This window comes from Cajanus cajan, chromosome 5 (assembly GCF_000230855.2).
Source record: "Cajanus cajan strain Asha chromosome 5, NIPB_CcT2T_4, whole genome shotgun sequence".
In the NCBI taxonomy this organism is placed as follows: Eukaryota; Viridiplantae; Streptophyta; class Magnoliopsida; order Fabales; family Fabaceae; genus Cajanus; species Cajanus cajan.
Genome location: NC_138521.1, coordinates 69,903,439 through 69,925,559, shown reverse-complemented (window position 1 = coordinate 69,925,559; position 22,121 = coordinate 69,903,439). Strand labels below are relative to the sequence as shown.

At 30.0% G+C, this 22,121-nt stretch overlaps 2 protein-coding genes across 3 annotated transcripts; one reads left to right on the top strand and one right to left on the bottom strand.

Annotated features, from left to right (window-relative positions):
* The first annotated feature begins 4,959 nt into the window (after nucleotides 1–4,959).
* Nucleotides 4,960–6,472, top strand: LOC109808898 (Chaperone DnaJ-domain superfamily protein). The gene is made up of 4 exons (XM_020372075.3): nucleotides 4,960–5,303; nucleotides 5,388–5,439; nucleotides 5,536–5,603; nucleotides 5,799–6,472. Exons 1-4 carry the CDS (start codon nucleotides 5,157–5,159, stop codon nucleotides 6,345–6,347), a joined length of 816 nt encoding a protein of 271 aa, XP_020227664.1. The 5' UTR covers nucleotides 4,960–5,156; the 3' UTR covers nucleotides 6,348–6,472.
* A 19-nt stretch (nucleotides 6,473–6,491) lies between these two features.
* Nucleotides 6,492–12,056, bottom strand: PUM24 (pumilio 24). Of its 2 annotated transcripts, none has more exons than XM_020372074.3 (17): nucleotides 11,783–12,056; nucleotides 11,531–11,584; nucleotides 11,331–11,392; nucleotides 11,142–11,223; nucleotides 10,914–11,037; nucleotides 10,752–10,835; nucleotides 10,343–10,457; nucleotides 9,478–9,628; nucleotides 9,259–9,372; nucleotides 9,090–9,161; nucleotides 8,920–8,970; nucleotides 8,758–8,808; nucleotides 8,369–8,476; nucleotides 8,092–8,286; nucleotides 7,383–7,457; nucleotides 7,046–7,293; nucleotides 6,492–6,949 (listed from the first exon to the last, which is right to left on the bottom strand). In XM_020372074.3, the coding sequence occupies exons 1-17, from the start codon at nucleotides 11,969–11,971 to the stop codon at nucleotides 6,817–6,819; spliced, it is 1,908 nt and encodes a 635-aa protein (XP_020227663.1). In that variant the 5' UTR covers nucleotides 11,972–12,056; the 3' UTR covers nucleotides 6,492–6,816. The 2 variants fall into 2 exon arrangements, with proteins under 2 accessions (XP_020227663.1, XP_020227662.1); XM_020372073.3 differs by having other exon boundaries at nucleotides 8,092–8,292; nucleotides 11,783–12,055.
* Between the last annotated feature and the right edge of the window lie 10,065 nt (nucleotides 12,057–22,121).

The following is a 22,121-nucleotide window of genomic DNA, read 5'->3' as shown; positions in this document are numbered from 1 at the left end:
GTTGATCAAATCAAAGAGAATATCTTCCAATATTTTTATAGTCCTTTTAACGAAGACAATTTTTTTTAAGTAAACCTACGATTTATTCGCTTTTCATCGAAAGTGCAGTCGAAGGGAATAAATAAATATACACAGATAGTAATTGTTATAATTAATATAAAATAATAACTATCTTAATTAAAATATTTATATACTTTTATAAAAATAATTACTACCATTATTTATATTATATATGTTGTAATCAGCTAATTAATATAAGTATATATTATATATTCTTATGATATGATCATTAATCAATAATAAATAATATAAGATAATTTTGAGGAAAACATCACAAAAGATATTAATATAATCTATATATTGATTATAATTATAACTTTAATTCTTATTGAATTATTGATAATGGATAATTTTAGGAAAATATTTCACAAAATATATTTGTAAAAGTCGTTTAATCTTTATATTAATTCCTATTTTATAAATAATATATATATTTATATATATATATATATATATTAATTCTTACTCTATATAAGAGGCAATTGATGGTGTCACAGGTTCTTTAAAAAAAATATTGATCATTACATGCTAACAATGTCTAGCACTTGATAATGGATGTATTTATAACTAAATTCCTCCCTAATTAGGAGTCTATCCCTTCGATTTTTTTTCAAGTCATTCTTTGACGATTCTTGTTTGATAAAGGGTAAATAGAGAAAAAGGTAAAAAGAGAAAAGATAAGTATAGAAAAGTTAAAAATTTTGTATTGTTTGATAAAGAAAAAAATGTGAAGAACTATAATGAAAATAGGAAGGACTCAGATAATTAATTAATTAATTAATTAGAAAAAACTTATCCTCTCACGTGAATATGAGGGGAAGTGCAAAAAAAAAAGTGAAAAGTTAATGGGAGAAGAGAGCATGGGTAAAGAAACATAAGTTTATAATGTAACATTTGGAGTTAAATAATTTTGTCAAGGTATTGTTAGTGGGAAAAGGTTAGATGAGATTCTAAGTATGCTTATTCTCCTTCTTCTCTTCTTGTAGACTTTTTAGCACTTTGAGCTTGGGTGTTGGTGGTTGGTGTTTTCTTTCGTGATTTGCATTGTGTAGAAATCACAATCATGTTGGTCACGTCTTCATAACACCAAGCGCAATTGCAACCAGAGTGTTTTATCTCAATCATGTTGGACATAAGATTGATGGCATCATGAGGAGAGAGACTTGTCTCGGGTTGAGATAATGTCAAATGTAATTTGAATGGTGTCTAGCATGAAAGTGTAGAAAGTCTCTGACTTCGTGATGTTGAACATTGTTGAGGTGACATCAAGAGTGAGTCAAGTAGAGACTTTATCTAATATGAGATCAGGCGAGGATTTTGTCATGTTAGGTGCAAGGTCCTAGGGGATCTTCACCTCAATCACACCGGGCGCGATTTGGATGGCGTCAAACATGAGCAAGACAGAGAGCTTCCTACCTTGATGGCACCAGACGCAAGGTATATATTAAGTCGGGTGCATGATGCCTGGATTATATGTTGATGTTTTTGGTGAATTTATGTGATGAATATGAGTAGATTATGTTATTCGATTGCACGTTGTATGGTGTATGATGATAGTTCTGCATATGTTGATTGGATATGACATATGTAGATATTTATATGGTGTTGGATGACGATGAGTATGTATAATGTATATATGTATATGATTTTGGAGAGCATTGATATGTCATGAATGGATGATGTTGTTCATCTCTATATGTATTGAATTGACGTGACAAATATAGATGATGTATGATAATGTGTGAATGCTGAGAATGTAATATGGCATTAAGACATGTTGGCTAACTTAGAACTTGAGAAGAATAATTGTTTTTGAAAACTAAAGATTTCACATAGTGAACCTTGGATTGGTGTTTGAGTAGGCCACTGTCGAAAAATCCTCTTAAAGTAGGTGTGTCTCTTAAAGTGGATTTTGAGGTATATTGATGTATCCTCTAGGTCCTTAATAAGCGGTTGAATAACGTAGGAGGTCAACGGTCACAACCCTTAACCAAGTACCTGAAAAGGTTGTGTGGTTCCTTGAGGATAATTAGTGAGCGAATTTCATGAGACTTAGTAATGCATATTAAAGTCATGGTAAACTTATACCCAACTATACTATTCCAATGATGAAATTAGATTTTCCTAATGTAAGTGACAAAACTCGAAAAACTAGAGGAAAAATTGATATCCCATTTTGCTATGATCAAGCTAACATTTCGAGTGCAAAAATGATTGGGTTGATTTGATAGGGTGGAATTACTTAGATTACTTATGTTAGGAGATCTTCCAGGAAGAATATGTGACAATACATTATTTTTAAACTCTAACTTACCTTTATGTTTCCATTATAATTTGGACCGTGATAATTATATATTGTATGAGAGCATATTAGGGTTAGACTTGAGAAACTGTTACTGGCAAGTAGTGTAATCTTTTATTGATGATGGTACTATTATGTATAATTATATCGAGATCTACTCAACTAATTTGGTCCCTGTGAATTTTCATTTATAGAACACAAATTTGCATGGGTTAACTAATTTGGTCTTCGTGGATTTTTCTTTATTTATAGTATAAATATATATTATATATATAATAGTTATAATAAATGTTAAATTTCAAAAAGAATAAATCAACATTTTTATGTACTTAATTTTTTTATTCAGCCGTCCTACGCAGGACCTACGCTGATAATATAAGTATGTAACGGATAGCATAGCAGCTTCATTTTGAATTCAGAAACTTGTATTGAGTCATGTTTACGCAAAAATGAAGTACTTTTTTTTGTCCAGAAAATGTAGCACTGGAATGGCAGAATAAATACGTTCAACGAAGACCTAGGTGCTTAACTTTTCTTTTCTCTTTTCCAAAGGTGTTCAAAGCAATATGCTATTCTTGTCATTGGATTAAATGGAATTCGCCATGCTTTAAACTTGGGTGGTAGAAAATTTCCTCATGAACAGTGCCCTATGCATAACATAACATAATTAAACAAATAAAAATTTGCATAGACTCCGATTTCCACCCTGTCTCACAATTTTTTTGTGTTGGGTTTTGAATTTCAGTACATTATTGACCTCTATGTTGGGATACGAGAGCTTCAAAATAATACTGTATAATAAATAAATTTAGTACCATCTTACCCTACTGGAATTTGTCCCCATGCAAACCAAAGCCTATATCTTAGATGCCGTTGCTAAACTCAAAACAAAATTTCAGTTACCAATGTCTTAAGGAATAGTACATAGAATTATTTGATTCAATTTTTTTTACTACTTTGTATGAAGGAAATATTTTATAAAGTGCTTCAATAATTGAAAAGTACAAAACAAATATGTTCCTTGAATCGAATCCATAGTCTGCTCCAACTAACGATTGGTGATGGGAAATTGGAAAAGGCATCAAGTGGTTTGAGGATTGAGGCCAAAAGAAACTTGAAGCAGGACAAACTAACTTTCCTCTAAAAGGCACCGCACCAATGTTTGTTACATTTTCACCTAAGGCTCAACTAATACATATCATAACGAAGAAGACGTTTTCACTGCTCTTACAAACCAAAAAACTGCAATTAATACACTAAATTGTGTATTATTTAGTAAATATAATTAATTCCAAGGGTTAAAAACCTTCACTGTAACATGTTAATTTGTGCTTTCACAACTTGTTTTAATAATATATATATATATATATATATATATATATATATATATAAATAAATAAAAAGAGTAACCATAGCTGAAGTTTAAATGCATATTTACAATAGATAATTATTTTTCAACCAAACCATTATTAGTAAGTGAACAACCAACTCTAGCAGGTAATTTCCATGGAGATGCATTGTACATGGCTCCCATGATGAATTATGAGAAGAAGATGAAAAAATGATAAGTTATTTTGAACAAAGGGACACAAGGTAGGGACCTATAAGATGATTTGATGAATTTTTTAACCTACCCTTAGCACCTTTATATGCCTAGCTTCAACCGAGCATTATATGAGTGGGTCACCCTATTAGAACGCTCCCATCCCATCTTCACGGGTAATTTCTCGTTGAATTTAAGGGCATAGTACCAAAATAATATTGCAATCTACCTACCACAACCACAGTTGCAGCATAACATAACCCTCCAAACCTCTCCCAAAGCCCTTGGCCCCTTCATGTATTTTCCACAACTAATTGTCACGTTTCATCTGCACAAGTGTTACGGGGTGCTTCCTTTTCATAAATGTTTTTGTGAGTTTTAGTTTTCCACATTACACTGACATACCTCACAAAATAAAAGCTATACTTGAAACAGATGATGAAGGATAAATCATTAAAACTGGCCAGAAAAAATAACTGGTAAATGGCTTAATCAAATTACACATCTGATTAGTGTGTGTTTAAAGGAAAGTTTGTACATTCCAAAGTCGTAAATGGATAAGCAACCACCTTGTGTCATTGGAGATAATGGTATGTTTAGGAATAAGTTACATTCAATGCAACTTTTATTTAATTTAATAGGACAAAATTAATTCTATGTTTTGTATATTAGAATGAGTGAGTCTATTGAATATCTTTTAAATGATAAACCAAACACACGTTGATGTAGGTTGGTTTAAACATGTAAATTTTTTTTCCAAACACATTCTTGATCATTCTTTCAAAGTACTTTAGATAACTACCCTAAAGTCCTTAACAATTGTCACAGTTGCTGCAAAAAGGAGTTTCTATTTTCATCCAAACATGTTACTAAGTTGTTAAATGTTGCAACAAATAACAGGAGGCGGTAGAGAACGGCAACAACAACTTAGTTAATCCAACTAACATGGAAGTAATATAACACCATTATATTATTTGAATTTAAATTTAAAGATGAAAAGAAAAATAAAAACGTAAGGGCTACATGTCCCTCCCTAAGTCCTCTCAATGAGTGGCATTTGGAGAGATTAACGTTAACCTCTCAAGTGATCTAGTGTCAAATATTTCCTCCGCAAAGGTTGCTATTTTTTGTTAACCGCTACATCTCTGGTTATTACTGCCCTCCGAAAACCAACAAAAAGAAAAGCACCTTGCACTATTTGTAGCCCTATTTCGCGTTTTGTCCTTCACTTGCAATCATATCAACTCTCCAATGGGGAGAATGGGACAAGAATCAGACTCCAAAGCCAAGTTAGTGTTAGAGATTTGCTCCATTTCCACGCGTTCCGTGGTGTGTGTTCATACACTTTTCTCAAGATCAGCCAATGCGATTTTTGTTGACTGGTATTGCATTCTTGGAGTAAGTTCTTTAACCTTTCTTGTTGAAGCAAAACGTTTATGGGTTCCTTTTAATGATGCCGTATTGGGTTCTCAATTCTCATAGGTGGAAGAAAATGCAGGGGTGAACGCCATTCGCAAACGCTACCACAAACTTGGTAGGTTTAACTTGTTCTGTGGCTATGTGAAACCTGCATTCTCTCTCTCTTTTTCATGAATAATGAGCAGCTTTTTTTTCTTTTTTGCTTCTGTAGCCTTACAAGTTCACCCAGATAAGAATAAACACCCCAAGGCTGAAATTGCTTTCAAGCTCGTTTCTGAGGTATTTTTGTTATGTTTTCTGATATAATATATCAAATATCAAAGAACCAATGAACGTTTATTCTTTGGTGGTTCTAAACTTTGAAGGTGTGTTATCAACACCCCATGTAAGCATATACCATAAATTCCTACCCAATTATGGGTGAAGTGGAATACAATCTCAACATCTCATCTACTGCACCCCGTTTTCTTGTAGGCATATGCATGTCTATCTAATGCAGAAAAGAGAGAAGCCTTTGACTCGGAGAGATGCAAGCATTTCTGCTTCGAGTGCAAAAGAATTCCGTATTCATCTAGAAATGTCCCTGGAAATTCAAGTGGGTCAGGTTTTAAGGCATGGAACATCATAACCAGATCAAGATCTTTCAAACTTTGGAGAAATATTAGGGACATGAGGGAAAGATTCATGGACGAGGCTAAGGTTATAGAAAACTGTTTGCGAACAAATTCAATGTCGAGGAAAGAATCCCCACACTACAACTCAGTTGGCTTTCTAAATAGAAGCAAGTCACTGCAAAGATTCGAGAAAGAAACCCCAGTTTTCAATCCATCGGACTACTTGTACCAAGGCTACCCTCACCTGAGGGGCTATAATTACAAGAATTCTTCGACATTTTGGTACTTGCAGAGAAATAGTATGCTTCACAATGGAAGGGGAGGAGCGCAGCATGCCTCTCCAGTTTTTGAGGTCAAATCGAGGAGTTTGTTTACTAGCAGATTCGCTTTTGTCCCATCAAAATGTTAGCTCGAAACAATTTTTTAACGCAATGTGTTTGTCAGCTTCTCGCTTGTTTAAAGGATTAACTGCATTTCATTATGAAATTGTCATGTGATATATATGATTCATTTAGAACCTCTGGGCGTTAAAAATGCATTGACGAATTAAAAATTACGAGCAACAACGCTTGAAAAATCAAATTAATCCGTCAAACACAATAAATGCCATACATGGTACATTACTCCCTGTGTTGCAAAATTGCTGCATTTTAAATATGCAAAATTACACATAATAATCGATAAACTTGCACTATTTCTTTTGGTAGTCAAAATTACAACAGTAGCTTCCTCGATCAAATTTAGTTTGTGTCTTTTAACTCGTTTTCTACAAATCCAAAAAAGAAGCTTGTTACTGCATCCGCTTCATAACTCAGCTACTGTTATCGTGCGCCAAACCCGTCCCTTCGAGATATAGTTTCCTTCTCCATACACGGCAATTATTGGCTTGCTTGTTCTTTAGGCTTTGGGTTCTTGAGAATTCCATTATCAATTAAAGGCTGTAGCTCTTTTTTTACAAGTTTTTGTACATTCAGATCTGGTGATTCCAAAAATGCAGAAATAACCTTACAGCTGCAATCACATTGACAAGACAAAGAATACGTCACAAATCGGTCCTTTGCACCCTTATTTCATTGGAAAATAATCTGAAGAGTAAATGAAACCTACCTGTGGCCATGCGCCCATAACTCGCTTTTCCCTTTTAAAGCTTTTTCCCACAAGGCGGAAGCAAAGCTGGGGCAATCCAAAATCAGTTTTCTAATGGTCCGACTTGAATGGAAATTTTCGAGGACATGCTCTTCTTCTGAATCTTCTGATTTAGGCATTGCTACGAGAGAAGCTACTGCATTGTGGAGAGAATTTATCTTATCATCCAATGTTGGGTGCATTATGCCATCAGAACCCCCCGTTGCAACCTGCATGTGCAATTGAATTTACCAAAAAGGCAATGCTTGGAAACAAATTTATAGAATTTGTGAAATTATAATATCAATATCATCCTTACCTCATACAAGACCTCTTTACCAAAATTTGACCGTATCAGTTCTCCCACGCTCTCAATACATACATCAAGAAGACTCTGCATAGCAAGTTACAATCAAACAGTATTTTCAGCGCAACTTCATAATTCACAATTAATTGACCTGGTCCCAGATTTGCATATCATCAAAATCAATACTACCTAAACGTGTTTTCAAGGTTGTGGCATGGGAGTTAAGAAAAACACTTAAGTTCCTATTTTATTAAAATATTAATGACATATACAACAACAAAGCTGACACTTAAAAAGGATCGAAAGTAATATGATTCTGTGAACACTATTTAAATTGCTGGATATAATCGATGAATGCAATTAACAAATATTCATTTATCACATGATAAAAGGCATTTAGAGTCCTCAAGGGTATTAGTGTATTAACCTAGGAAATAGACTCCACTAAATCAATCAAGAATTTCTTGTATGGATGATAGGCTAAACCCATGTCATTCTCTTCATTCTTCAATAAGAAAATTTTTCATTCTCTAAATTCTCCCTAACAGATTGATTTCTCTCATTAAATATCTCCACCCTCTAAATTCAGCAGAAATATGTGAACAAACTTTCTTTTATCAGAATTAAATCACGAACAAAAGATTAAGGAAAGGAGTTAAACATCAGTTAAAAACACAAGTGAAACATTAACAAAATTAGAATAAAAGCTAAATCAACCCACATCTGCAAGTCCACTCTTGATCAATAGCTCCTGCCTTCTAACAAATGGGTCTTTTTTCCCACTCTCAGCTAGGTCAGAATCATCTATAGAAGTTTTATCTTTATTAACTTCATCCACAGCTACCTCAATGTCTTCCTTGGATTCCTTGTCACCAAGTGAAACATTTGAAGTTTCTGTCAGAGAGCTTGCTTCTGACTGATCCTGACAGAATCAAAATAGTTACTATATTGCTGCTTCAAAGTACCACAAAAACAGAAAAGATAGATTCAAAAATAACCTTGAGAGATAGAGAAGGTATAGATAAACTCAGGGAAGCAAGATCATCAGGACTGAAATAGCGTGAACTATTAGGATGTAATAATTGGAGTAAGGGTCGCCTTCCATTCTGTAAAATTCAGAAGTAAACAACAGAACTTAGAAACTTACAACCAGAAAACATAATAAATACACATCATAAGAAAATATAAAACAAATAATCTTTCTATATTGTTTACAGGCTGAGTTCAAAGGTGCTAGGGTGGAAAAAGACTTGCAAAGAATACAAACTGCTCAGATGCATTGTGCATACAAAAGATTTCTAAGAATATTTTTATTAATAGATGAAAACAATAGACTTCTCTTCTATAATGCTTGCAAACATCATATGTAAAGAATGGTAGGAGAAACCTTATCCAGAACAAGCTCCTTTAGAGTTGTCTGAAGCTCACGAATGATAACCTGCAAGAGGAATGCTTTAATGCTTAAAATGAAGAACAAATTTCATTATATACAATATAGAAATAATGGTTATTCACGAGAAAATCACAATCAAAACAAAACGAAACAAACCTTTGTTATCAGTTTTGTGTCATCAACAACAGAAAGGATGCAAACCAGCACCTGAAATTTAATTATAAAAATTGGATATTCATACTAAAATCTGACTGGATAAGTGTGAGGCACAACAAAACCTTACAAAGGCTGGGCAACCAATAACATAGCCTGAGCAAATTACATACCATGCACCCATATTGATGATAAGCTGTTTTGTCTATGTGCCCCTTCAATCCTTTGATAATCTTCTTTCTTTCCTAAGAATGGAATGTGAAGAACAAATCATATATTGCATTCAATCATCTTGAGTACTCTAAACATTTTCATTGGTAAGAAAAAAGTTGCGAGACACACCTTGGCATTCCCATATTTTACACAAAAAATTCCAATTTTAGCTCCATCCCTCGTACCAATCATTCTAACAATGAGTGGACTTGATAATTGTTGGATTATATCTGTGACAGAAGACTTTAAAAAAAACCTTATTTAGATAACAGAAGCTATTGCCCATGCTGAAATTTGTTGCCGTAATAAAAGGCATGAAGAAATATTGGGGTAATAGGAGAGAAGTACCTTATCAGCAATGCTAAAATATTCCAGCAAGACTCTGTGTAAGATAGAGTGGTCAACTATCCCTTTCTCTAAAATTGGCTGAATCACTGATGTCATATGTCGCAAAACTGAACCTTTCTGTAGACCCAACTTGGACATTACATCTAATAATCTGGCATCCAATTAAAAGCTAAGGAAAATCTCCAGCAAGAGGGAAAAAACACCATATTGAATATCTTAACACATCCAGTTAAGATAAGTAAAATTATGAAATTAACATCAATTCAGGGATAGAAGAACAATTATTGCAATTTCCAGTTTCATAAAATAAAATTATCAATACAAATTAATATCAGGCAATTACCCATCTACAAGTATATAAATGAAAGTTAAGTTCAAAGAACTAATGTACTATGTTTCCTAATGTATTTCAAATTGAACTTAATTATGTAATCTATCTATCAGACTGTTAAAACCATGGTATGATGGCATATTCTTCAGTGTACTTACATATAAAGTAGTGGAATATCAAGCAAAAAGTCAAAAAACTAATTAACTATATATTGCATAAATTTTGCTTCCCAGTTTCTATAACCCCTGACCCCTCCCAAAAGTTCCCGAAAGGCATTCAAATATAGGCAGGTCCCAAAGAAATTAAAAAAGTGGGAACAGAAGTTTAATCTTTCCTTTCTATGTAAATTTTGCAGAGGTTGGATATGTCCTTTTGCACTCTCCCTCTCTCCATGAAAACAGTTACATATTTCAAATTCCAGTAACTATTTTCTAAACAATTTTAAATATGTAACAACTTATAGTGATTTAGAATTGTAGATTACCAACATTATCCAAGATGCTAAAACATAATTCCTAACAGCTGATTCTTTACCTGCTCTCTTTCAATGAGACTAGATCCTTAAACAACTGAAGTTCCGCGGAGTATAATTCCGAAAGCAGTTCTTGCTTTTGTGCAGCATTTGCTAATTCATAAGCATGCTCAACAACTGCATAACATTTAGACACACAAAACTTATTGTAGGGAAGTTAACTTTGGCTACAAGCTGACATTCAAATTATTAACATTTAACAGTTTTATATCGGTGCATGAAAATCAGCAGAAACTTAGCAAGAAGAGTGTTATTGAATCAATCCAGATCCAAATATGCAGCTAGACAGGCACATACTCAAAAAAAAAGTGACAAATTTTCCTCTAATGAACCATTAAAATCTTTGAATTATGTCTGAAGTAAACCATGAACAACCACAAGCAAAATACTACCTAACCCTAAGTTACATACCAACTGATCCAACCATATGGCGAAGAAGAGGAGCAACATGTCCATGAAGAGTGGAGATAAAGCCTGCTAGCTGTTTCTTTGAGGCTGAAAATGGATAATACTGATTACAAGAAAGAACACGTGACGCGACAAATAACAATGTATATTTCAATAGACTATTACCATTGTCGAGCATCTTTTTCACTAAGTGAACAGCATAAGCATTGTATGCCAGACTTAGAAAATGTGGTCGAAGCTCTTCAAATACTGCATCTCTTTCGACTTGTGAACAATGCTTGACACATGTCTTTAAATTAAAACAAAAAGAATGCAAAAGAATTAAACTGCAAGAACCTCTAAAAGGATGTGAAATTAAAAATTACAACAAATATGTATCAAAAACAAATATACCTGAAGAACACGAGATGAGATGTGAGACCCTGCAATCTCCGCAATCTTCCCCTTCATCTTTTGCAGCGCTTCTGTCACTAACCTTCAATTATATAAAAGTCCAAAGCCATAAGGAGAATAAAAAAACAAAAGGCTTAGGTTGCCATCTATGAAATATCAGTCCCTAATATCTTTCTTATAGGAACATACCTAGCTCTGTCCTCTTTAGCAATCTCATGACGTCTCATCTTTTCCCATAGACGTGCAAGCTCCTGTTTATAATTAACCAAAAATAAATTAAAATTAAATAACACCTCATGAACTCTCAGCCATCAAACATTCAACTCAACTGATAAAAGAACAATATATAAATTAATAATATGTACAAATATGAATATGTATGTACTCACTTGCTCAAGAGTGTAATGCCGCTTTCTCTTCTTTTTCCTGGCATCCGCGAGTTCCTGAGTTGAAACAATCATAGCCTCAACAAATCAATCAAAACAAATAATCTACAAATGCTTCTCCAATTAATTTAATTGTCATAAAACAAATCAGAAATTGCACAAAACCTCAATATGTCAGTACTATTATCTACATCACAAACTGCGCAACAGATACATACTATGATATTTCGAACAAATGTAATAAAGAGGAGAAACCTTGGCTTGAAGTCGACGTTCTCGGCCCGTAAGAGGAGTTTTCGTCTTCTCTTTACCAACCGATTCTGGTTTGTGCTTCTTTGAGGCAACGAACTTGGAAACCTTGGAATTAGAGGGACCTTCGTGAGTTTCAGTATTAAGTCGCTTTCTCTTGTTGGTTTTTGCGGCGTCCTGCTTCTTCGCCGCCATTGCTGCAGCTCTAACTAAGGTTTTGTTTGCCGAGTTGAGTCACTTGCAGCTATCGCTGGAAAGGGAGCCCCTGAGGTTTACGATTAGTAGGGTTTATACTTTATACAAATTTCTTTTTTATAATATCTACATTTTTAAATATGGTTTTTCCCCTGTGTTATTTTGATAATTGTAAAACAATTTTTAAATAATCCTTGTAAAAAATTATTTTTTTATAAATATTCATTTTAAATTTGCTTTTTTTATGCTTGTTATTTTATTTTAGCTTTTATGATATATTTATTTTTTATTTAGTCTTTGTAATATATTATTATTTTTAAATTAGTTTTTTAAAATAAAAAATTAGTAGGGATTTAAACAAAATTTCCACATATTACAAGAAAAAAAATACACATTTAAGTCAATAAATAAAAAAGATTTCACCAATAAATAAATAATTAAATAAAAAGAGATATATTACATATTATATATGTATGTATTTTGTGTGTCAATATTATATTATTTATTTATTTTTATTTATTTGATAAAAAAAATGTGTTATTGAATTGATATTTCTTGTTTGAAAGGTATGAATATTATAACTTTCTTTTAAAACTTACACGGGACATGTCTCAAATTAATATATATATATATATATATATATATATATATATATATATATATATTAACAAAGAATTTCAAATCTGTATAGTTTATTAGAAAATGTACTGTTTTAATATTTAGTACAAAATTAATAAATATATTTTTCATGTGCACATTTTCTAAAGATATTTTTATATATGTAACTACCATCAAATATAACTTTTTAACAAACTATTTCTCATCTTGAATATTAAAACAAAAAAGGTTATTGATGGAGTCATGGATGGCTTATACCGTCATCAAATATATGATAAAGTTGATGATTTTTATATAAACATTTTAAAATTTGTATTGACAGTAATTTTTACTTAGTTCACAATGTAAAAGTTTATATAACAATAATGAACGACATCAAATTATAAAAATAAAAGGATAAATTATACTTTTATTTTTTATTTTTGTTAATTTGTAATTTTGGTTTTTATATTTTAAAATAGTGATATTTAGTCTTTTTTATTTTTAAAAATAGAATTTTTTGTTCTACTATCTATTCAAATTGATAATTAAATTTTGACATTGTTACGTGACATTTCAACAATTAAGTGATGTTGTATTTATTAATGTAATATGTAACGATAAAATTTTAAAAATAACATAAAAAAATATCTATTTATATATATTTTAATGAATGATTAGTATTTATTTTATTAATAAATCTTATTTAAATTTTTAAAATTTTTTATCTTTACATATCATGTTACTAAAATGTCACGAGTATGAGTAAACATTGACATTTTTTTATACATAGAGTAGTAGATAAAATATATCCATGACTAATGACGTGCTAGGATTCTCGTATCAAACTTCATTATCCCCTTAGTAATAGTCAAAGTTCACTAATGTTTAGTTTGACTCAAAACTTTACTTGTTAAACTGAAGATCAGTAGAAATCTACTAGGGAAATTTCACTCTTTAACATCAAGAGACTCATTGAGTAAACATAAAAATGTAAATTTAACAAGAAAATCAAAAATTTGTGTTTTTAAAATTAAAGAGACTACATATTCTTATTTTTAAATAAAGGTACCAAATTTGCAAATTGACGAAAAGAGAGTTTAAAATTACAATTTTGCCAAATAAAAAACATGCATAATGATTAGTTTCTGGCAAAATTGGTAGATACTATTGTCAATATCATAGTACAAAAAATTAGCAAGTGTTCATGGAGTGAGTTTATTTTTGTCTCTACTTGACTCTAAAGTTTAATACAGTTAATTTTGTGAACTCAAACTCAACCAAATAAATATGGAAAAAGACCATGATAATTCAACTTGTTAGCATAATATATTAATTTTAACATAGTTAAATTGTAAAATTAAAAAACATACAATTATAGTTAAGGTATATTTTATAATATATTTTAAGAAAAATAATATTAATATAAATATAGTATAATGTTAAATAAAACATTATTTATTAGGCCAAAAGTTAAATTATTAACACATAATTATTTCTTAAAAAATACATGACATTGAATGGAGTTGAAACAATCCAAAAACAATCCAAACACATCCTTAAAATTAAATACATTTGGTCTAATTAAACTTGAACCCATTAAAAATTCTTTTGGATCAGGTTGAGTCATGGGTCAAGTTGACATAAACACCCTAATTTAAGACATAAAAAATCTTAATTATTTTAATATTATTAAATAAAACATTATAAAATGTTTTTTATTTAATTTAAAATTTATTTTCAATGATATATCTGATTCTCGTGATATCAACCACATAACATTTAATATGATAGGTTGACGTGGTGGATAAACAACTTATCTGGGTTCAGTTTTTATCATGTTAAAAAAATTATTCAAATCAACAACAGTCACAGTATTGTGAGCAAAATTAATCTCTCTCTTTTTTTATAACCATGTTATTCGTACGAAACATAATCTAAGTTAAAGAACTTGATTTAATCATCTTTAGAGAGATCTCTTATCTCAATCACTTATTTTTTTATTCATAAGATTCAAATTTAAAAGTTTACGTAAAAAAACTAAATTTGGTATTATTCAACAATGACTTGTTGGTAATTGAGCTTTAAGTGTGTGAGAGAGATTAAGAATACTTGTCACAACGACAAATAAAAAAAACACATGACATTTTAAATGATGAATTATCATGATTTTTTTTTACAATGAAAAAAAGGTAGTATCATTTTAAACATGAGCGTTTCCATAACACTAAAGTCTTTCATCAATTTTTATTAGTTATTTTTTAATTAGAATATTTTTAGGAGATATTTTTTTAAATTCTTGAATAGAGCATTTTATAAATTGAGTCTCATATTTATTTTAATGTCTTGATCTTATGGATCGAGTGTTTAATTTAATATTTTATTTCTTTCAAACAATTTTTTTTAATTTTAATCTGAGTTAAAGTTAAACACATTTTCATTTTAAGTGAAATAAGTCAGACTTGGTTTTATCCTTATAGTATATTTTTTTTCAATTTAAAATGACTATTTTTGTTCATATAAAATGAATGAGAAAAAATTGGGTTGATTAAATTGTACTTTTAATATTATCATAATATTTGATTAGGAATTTTTATCATCATTTTTTTAATTTCTCAATTCTAGTATCACAATTTTAATTTCATAATTTTTTATAATTAAATATTCATTTATTGATTATAAAAATTGCAATATTGACCGTGACAAATTATATTTAATAATATTTAAATGAAATTACACTTTTATTGTTTAATAATATGTATTATCTTCTGAGATATAGATGTTAATTTATTATTGTGTCATATGACATCTAATTATGAGTTATTTTTCTCTTTTTCTTTATTTTTTATTTCTATTTTTTTTGTAAGGAGTATAACTTTTATTTAGTGAGTTAGTTTCTCTAAGAATAAAATGATATTTTCGGTCACAACTTTTTTACCTCACTGGAATGGTTTAGAAAAGCTTCCCACGATGATATGGAAATTTCTTTTTTGCGCATAAATGAAGCGAAAATAAAGACAGACGACAAAACAAGAAAAGTAATAATGTAGTTTGTCTAGTCCAATATTATAATTAGCCAATTAGTGCGTGCATGGTGATGGACCAATGTGAAGAGCATTAGGGAGAGAAAGAGCTTTGTGATATTCCACATTACTTGTGAGTTTTTTGGAGTAATCAGCAGCAAGCCTATCCAGTGAGAAACAAGCTCAATCAAACAAAATTGTGGCTATATTTGCCTTGAAAGATGAGGGCAGATCATGTAGCAACAGATGTTTTTGTTGACTCGTGCAGATCTTGTATTTTTGTTTAGATGTAGTCGGCAGAATATTTCCCTCTTAATAAACTTTGGACTGTTTGGAATTAGATCTCTATCTTTAACAGCCAGAGGCTGAGAAATGCTTGTTTGGGAATAGAGACTACGTATATACACTTGTATATGTGGTCCTACACTAAGGTATAAAACTACTTTTTTAATTTTAGGCCAAAATGACCGTAATAGGAGTAATGCTAATCAATTTATTGGTAAGGGTACCTGAAGATAACCCTGTCCCCCAACCCTCACTTTGTAAAGTGGAGTTTAATCCACGTAAATACGTTGACTATACAAGGGAAAATCAATTGAGCTAACTTTTGTGAGCCTAACATTGCATTTCTCTCTCTCGTCTCTTTTTTTTTTGGTAAAAGATGTAAAACTTTTGCGTATATATGTCCCTTTATCCACTGTTTAAGTCAAACAGTTGAACATGCATATCGATCCTACACGCGTACGTTGGACACCATTTGAATACGTATAATTAACCATTTTTTTTTCTTTTATGTTTTTCTTGTTGGGTGAATTGATTAGTTGAAAATGCTTCATCTGAAACTAATTCTATTGTAATAAGATATATATATACTGAAAAGCATACGAGTACGTACGATAATGTAGGTGTTGGTGACAAGTGTACTGCTTGTGCTCGAGTAGTAGTTTCCAGCTTTGGCTTGGTGCATGATCAACTTTATTAATATTGCATTGGAAGAATAAGGTTGAACCTGATCTTAGCACAGCATGATATTTTGGGACAAATAATTCAGTGAGTAGTGTTTGTCTTTTGGTTGGGCACATGCACAAAACAGTGACAGAAAATGACGTGATTAAGGGGACCTTGCTGCAGCTTCCATCTATAGAGGTTTGGAATGTCTATATTTCTTATATTGGACCATAATCCATCATGAGAGCTCTCGCCTTCTGCTTTTTCTGTTCCCCACCCTGTCTTGGCCCTTGCTACAAACTGACGTGCTCTCTTCAATATCTATCTCTTCTAGAAATTGGGACTCGTCCATCATAATTAAAATGTTCTAAACTCAAGAAAATACTAATGTTGTTGAGATTTGCGGGTAGAGAATATTGGTTGGTGGATTCATCTGCAATGGCCGCATGGATTTGTAATCATATTAATTATGAGACCCCTCGTCAAAGAGTATAATTTAAGAATAATAAAAAGTTAGTATGTACTAAGAAAAAATATAATCCCAATATTTAGAAAAGAAAAGGTTATACAATATATCAAAGTTGTTTTCCCTTTTATGATGTTATGGGTGTGAAATATGTTTATTGACTTTGCTGTCATCTTATTTTTAACTTACTCGATCAAACTATGATACGGTAATTGTTATTTGTCTATTGAATTTTCGTACATAGTAAGATTGGAAGTTTTTATATATGATGAATTTGAACACAAGTTTTTCATTAAATTAATCATTCTTACAATACATGAAAATATATGTTTAATTATGATATTAACTCATGGAGTTAAAAAAACTGATTAATTACTTTCATCTTCCTTCTTGATTATACTTTTTTTTTCTTTTACTTGAAGACCTTAAAGAATATGTGCACAATTCACTCATCAATACCCAATTTTGGTATATAACTATATATACATTTACACTTTTGTAATTTAAAAAAAAAAAAAACTTAATTCCATTTTCTTCTCTCCTAAATAAAATAATATAAACCAGCAGGAGAAAGCCAGCTAGTTGAATGTTGACAGAGCATTAGAACAATCGTCAAAACCAGGAAAACAGCCAGAATAGTAATGTTTATAGCAGTCTTGAATTAATGCTCAGAATCCCTTGCATGGCTCCCATGAACTTTATCATTGCCAATTACCACACAAAAGAACAAAAGAACACCATATGACAGCAATTAATTGACAGAATATTTAATTATCAAAAGGACTCGCATCTAAGGCTATACCTACACGTAAGTGCGACGACTTAAGTGCCAACCCTTATATATATTCAATGAGCAATTTTCCAAATAAATTATAAGTGTCTTTATTTTTATCCCTACTCTCCTTTTCTAATTTTGTTGCTGATCTATTTCCATTAAGCGAGAGATTGTAATTTGGAACATCTGTCAACTCACAGTATTGAACACCAAACATGACTTTAATTTGGCGGGTTGCTAATAATTAGAATATAGCAGGTGCTAGGTTATGTTATGTGCTATTAATGCTGCTCACACCATGCACTACCCCACACACGAGCAATCATTGGAAGCAAATACACAATGCAATGCATTTCAATTCCTAACTCCTAATTCCTACCTCTGTCTTCTGGTGTGATAGAAACAAATGTGATGCGACGTGGGTTTACTGTTGTTCCAAACATACAATGAGTCATTCAGAAATGAACCTATGTAGTTAATTCTATTTCTAGATTGGTTAATAATAATCACTAGTAGAAAAAAGACTTTTAAAATTGGTTATTTTTGACTTTTAAAATCGGTTCTTGAACCGATCTTAAAAGAGCCGATTTTAAAAGTTAGACTTTTAAAATCGGTTAAACAACCGATTTTAAAAGTTAACTTTTAAAATCAGTTGTTTTATAACCGATTTTAAAAGTCCGGATGTGGAAAAAAAAATTAAACTGGAACGACCGTTCCAAAACCGGAACGGCCCGTTCCAGTCTGATCGGAAGGCCTAAAAGACCACTTGGAGAACGGCCCGTTCTCCAAGCAGAACAGCCCGTCCTGCTAGGAGAACGGCCCGTTCTCCAAGTAGAACGGCCCGTTCTACGAGGAGAACAGCCCGTTCTCCAAGCAGAACAGCCTGTTCTGCTTGGAGAACGGGCTGTTCTCCTTGCAGAACGGGCCGTTCTAGTTTCGAACACAACTAGATCTACAACACAGAAACGAGAAATCATGAAAAAACAAAAAGAAACACAAGAAGAACATGAAAAGACGAAAATGAAAACGAAAGAGACAACGAAATTTACCTTATTGGAGACTAAATGAGAGCTTCAGGGAAAGATTGAAGAGAATGAAAATGCAGGAATATAAAAGATTTCTGACGATACTTTTAAAATCGGTTCTGGGATAACCGATTTTGTATACTACATACAAAATCGGTTTTGAAATAACTGATTTCAAAAAAAGTAGTACTTTTAAAATCGGTTATAAAAGAACCGACACTTTTAAGATCGGTTATAAAATAACCAATTTTAAAAGTACTTTTAAGATCGGTTATAAAAGAACCAATCTTAAAAGTGACACTTTTAAGATCGGTTATATTATAACCTTTATTAAAAGTGCCACTTTTAAGATCGGTTCTTTTATAACCGATCTTAAAAGTACTTTTAAAATCAGTTATTTTAACCGATCTTAAAAAGTTTTAAGATCGGTTAAATTTCAACCGATCTTAAAAGTGTTCATGTTATTTACAAAATTGTCACCGCTTCACTTTTAAGATCGGTTATCTTGTAACCGATCTTAAAACTCCGATTTTAAATCCAATTTTTACACTAGTGAATGAATAATTGAACATGATTGTATAACATTATTTGTCATTGGTGGAAAAGAGACAATCGTGAATCCACCATGTCTTTTAAATACACATATTAGTAGGAGTATTGTGCAGTCATTAATAGATAATTTTTTTATAAAATAAAAGACTCTTTTTTTTTTGTCTTGTGATTCATACAATTTTTTAAAATGGTTAAATTGTTAAAAATAATGTATACATTAAAATAAGAAATCGTTTTTATATAAACTATATATATATATATTCATCCATCGAGATTAGTTTATTAAAAATACATCTATAGATGTTTTATGCATATTAATAAGGTGATTTGTATGATTGTATTTTTGGTGAATAGAAAGTCATATTATGATAAGAGTGTTGAGTTGAGTTACGTGAATCGGGCACGCCAGGCTAGCAATTGATGATTGGTGTGGGGTCCACTCTCCTTAGTGTTCTGTCCATTTCCACATTATTATTCCATTTTTTATTCCCTCACTTCACTCACCCCATACACCCTCTCCCATCTCACACACTGAAGCATTTTTTTTTTTCATTTTCTAATGCCAATTTCTTTTTCAAAAATATTTGTGAATACTCAATATAATAACTTATTTAACACCTATAAAAAAAATAAGAAATATAAATATAATAAATGATATAATTTAATAAAAAAAGGGGAATTAAAGAAAATTAATTGATGTTAATAAAATGTTTGACATTAAAGGATGTCCAATATCATTGTTGTTTTTTACTTGAGAAATTCTCATCTGTTAGCAAGGAAAGCGACATCTTTATGGAATCGAATAAACATTGTTTCAAAAATGTGTTGTTAAATGATAACCGAGTTTAATTAAATATAAACTTACTTTTAACTAATTTGCAACTTTTAATGTATTTTTTAAAAATAATTAGTGTACAAATTAACTAATTTATCATACTTAATTCATGCATGACAATTTGTAACTGTATAATAATGTAATTATCTATATATAAAGGATATATTTTTATATTAATTATTTAATTATAAATTAAAATAATTTATTACATATGTAATTATACAAATTAAAATCACTTCATTGTATATTTTCAATAAATTAAATTAATATATAATATATTTCAATAACATTGTATATAAATAAAATTTAAATTATTTAATTTACAATAATATGATTATATATTAAATAACATTTGATTTAATTTAAAGTTCAAAAATAAAAATTATATGATTTTTAAAGTAATTAGTATAAAATAATTTTTATAATCATTTTGATATAATAAAATTTAAATAAAATAAAATTTTATTAATCAAAATTTTTTAAATAATTTTGTATAATCAATCAATTAAAAATTATTTTATATATAATTTATAAAGTAATTTTTCAAAAATTAATAATTTTACTGTAGATTATATTTTTAAATGCATTTAACAACATAATATTTTTTAAAATTCTTTATTATATTAAATCATATAAACAATTAAGAATGAGAGTAAGTCAAGTTAAGTGAGATTTTAAATATACAAGTCAAATATGTTTTATAAAATTAAAGTTTAAATTTAATATATTAATTATCATAAACTTTTTTTTTTTAATAAATTTGACATGACTTTTTTAAAGGTCTAATTTAACCTATTAGCTTGTTTTACATTAACAAAGTTAAATAACTCAATGAACTTAGTTTTAAGTGAGCCAACAATCTATTTTTAAGTACATGTGAGTATATTTAATTTGCACCATAAAAATACTTGATTATATTATTATTAAAATTTAGAGTTTAAAATAAATAATAAAAGGAATGTAAAAGCTACAACTCATGCATATCCTACTCATGCTTTGACTATAACAAAAAAAAGACATTTTATGTTAAAAAAATCTGATAGGATGTGTTGGATTGAGATTTCTAAGGATTTTAAAGAATTTTTTTATTACAATTTTTTTTTATATTGAATCAAAAAAATTTATTTAATATAAAAAAAATCACATGATATTTAATTAAGATAATTAATAATTTTTTTTATAAGTACATAAAAATATGGTGATATTTAATTAAGATTTTTTTTTTCACTTAAAAAAATATTGGTATTCAAAACACGGAGATTTTCATTGATTATTTTGAAAATTGATTTTTGTGAGACTTTTTAATATAATTTACATATAACTCACTCCCCCACCCTTCTTCTCATGTCTTTTTCTTTTTCTCATATTATCTTTTCTTTCTGTTTCTCCTTTTTTTCTCTTCAGTGATCTTTTTAGTCAACTGACATTAAAAAACATAGAGTTTCAATTTATTATTTTGAAGAATGACTTTTGTTAGATTTTTTTTAGTAGAATTTACATATAAATCCATCAAAATTTGTTAAAATCCATTAAAATCTAAACTCTGTTAAATTTCATGTTTTAAAAAGTCACAACATTCCTTCAAAGTTTTTTAAAATTCATTAAAATCTACAAGACTTTTTCATATTAAAATAGTCTTTCGAAATCCTAATCCATTTATAATATGAGTTAATCATCTATACACTGTTTGTGTAAAAAAAATTTACATGGACAACCAGTCATATTTTTTAAATTATTTTATTTTATTTTTAGTTCATTAAATAAGCAAATAACATGACACTATTAAATATATGATTGGTTGCCAGTGTAAATTTTTTTTACACTAACAGTATATAGGTGATTAACTCTTAAAATATTCCAAATAATTAATCATGAATGTGAAGGAAAAAAATAGACAAAGAAGCAATTACTAGAGTTTTTTTATTTTTG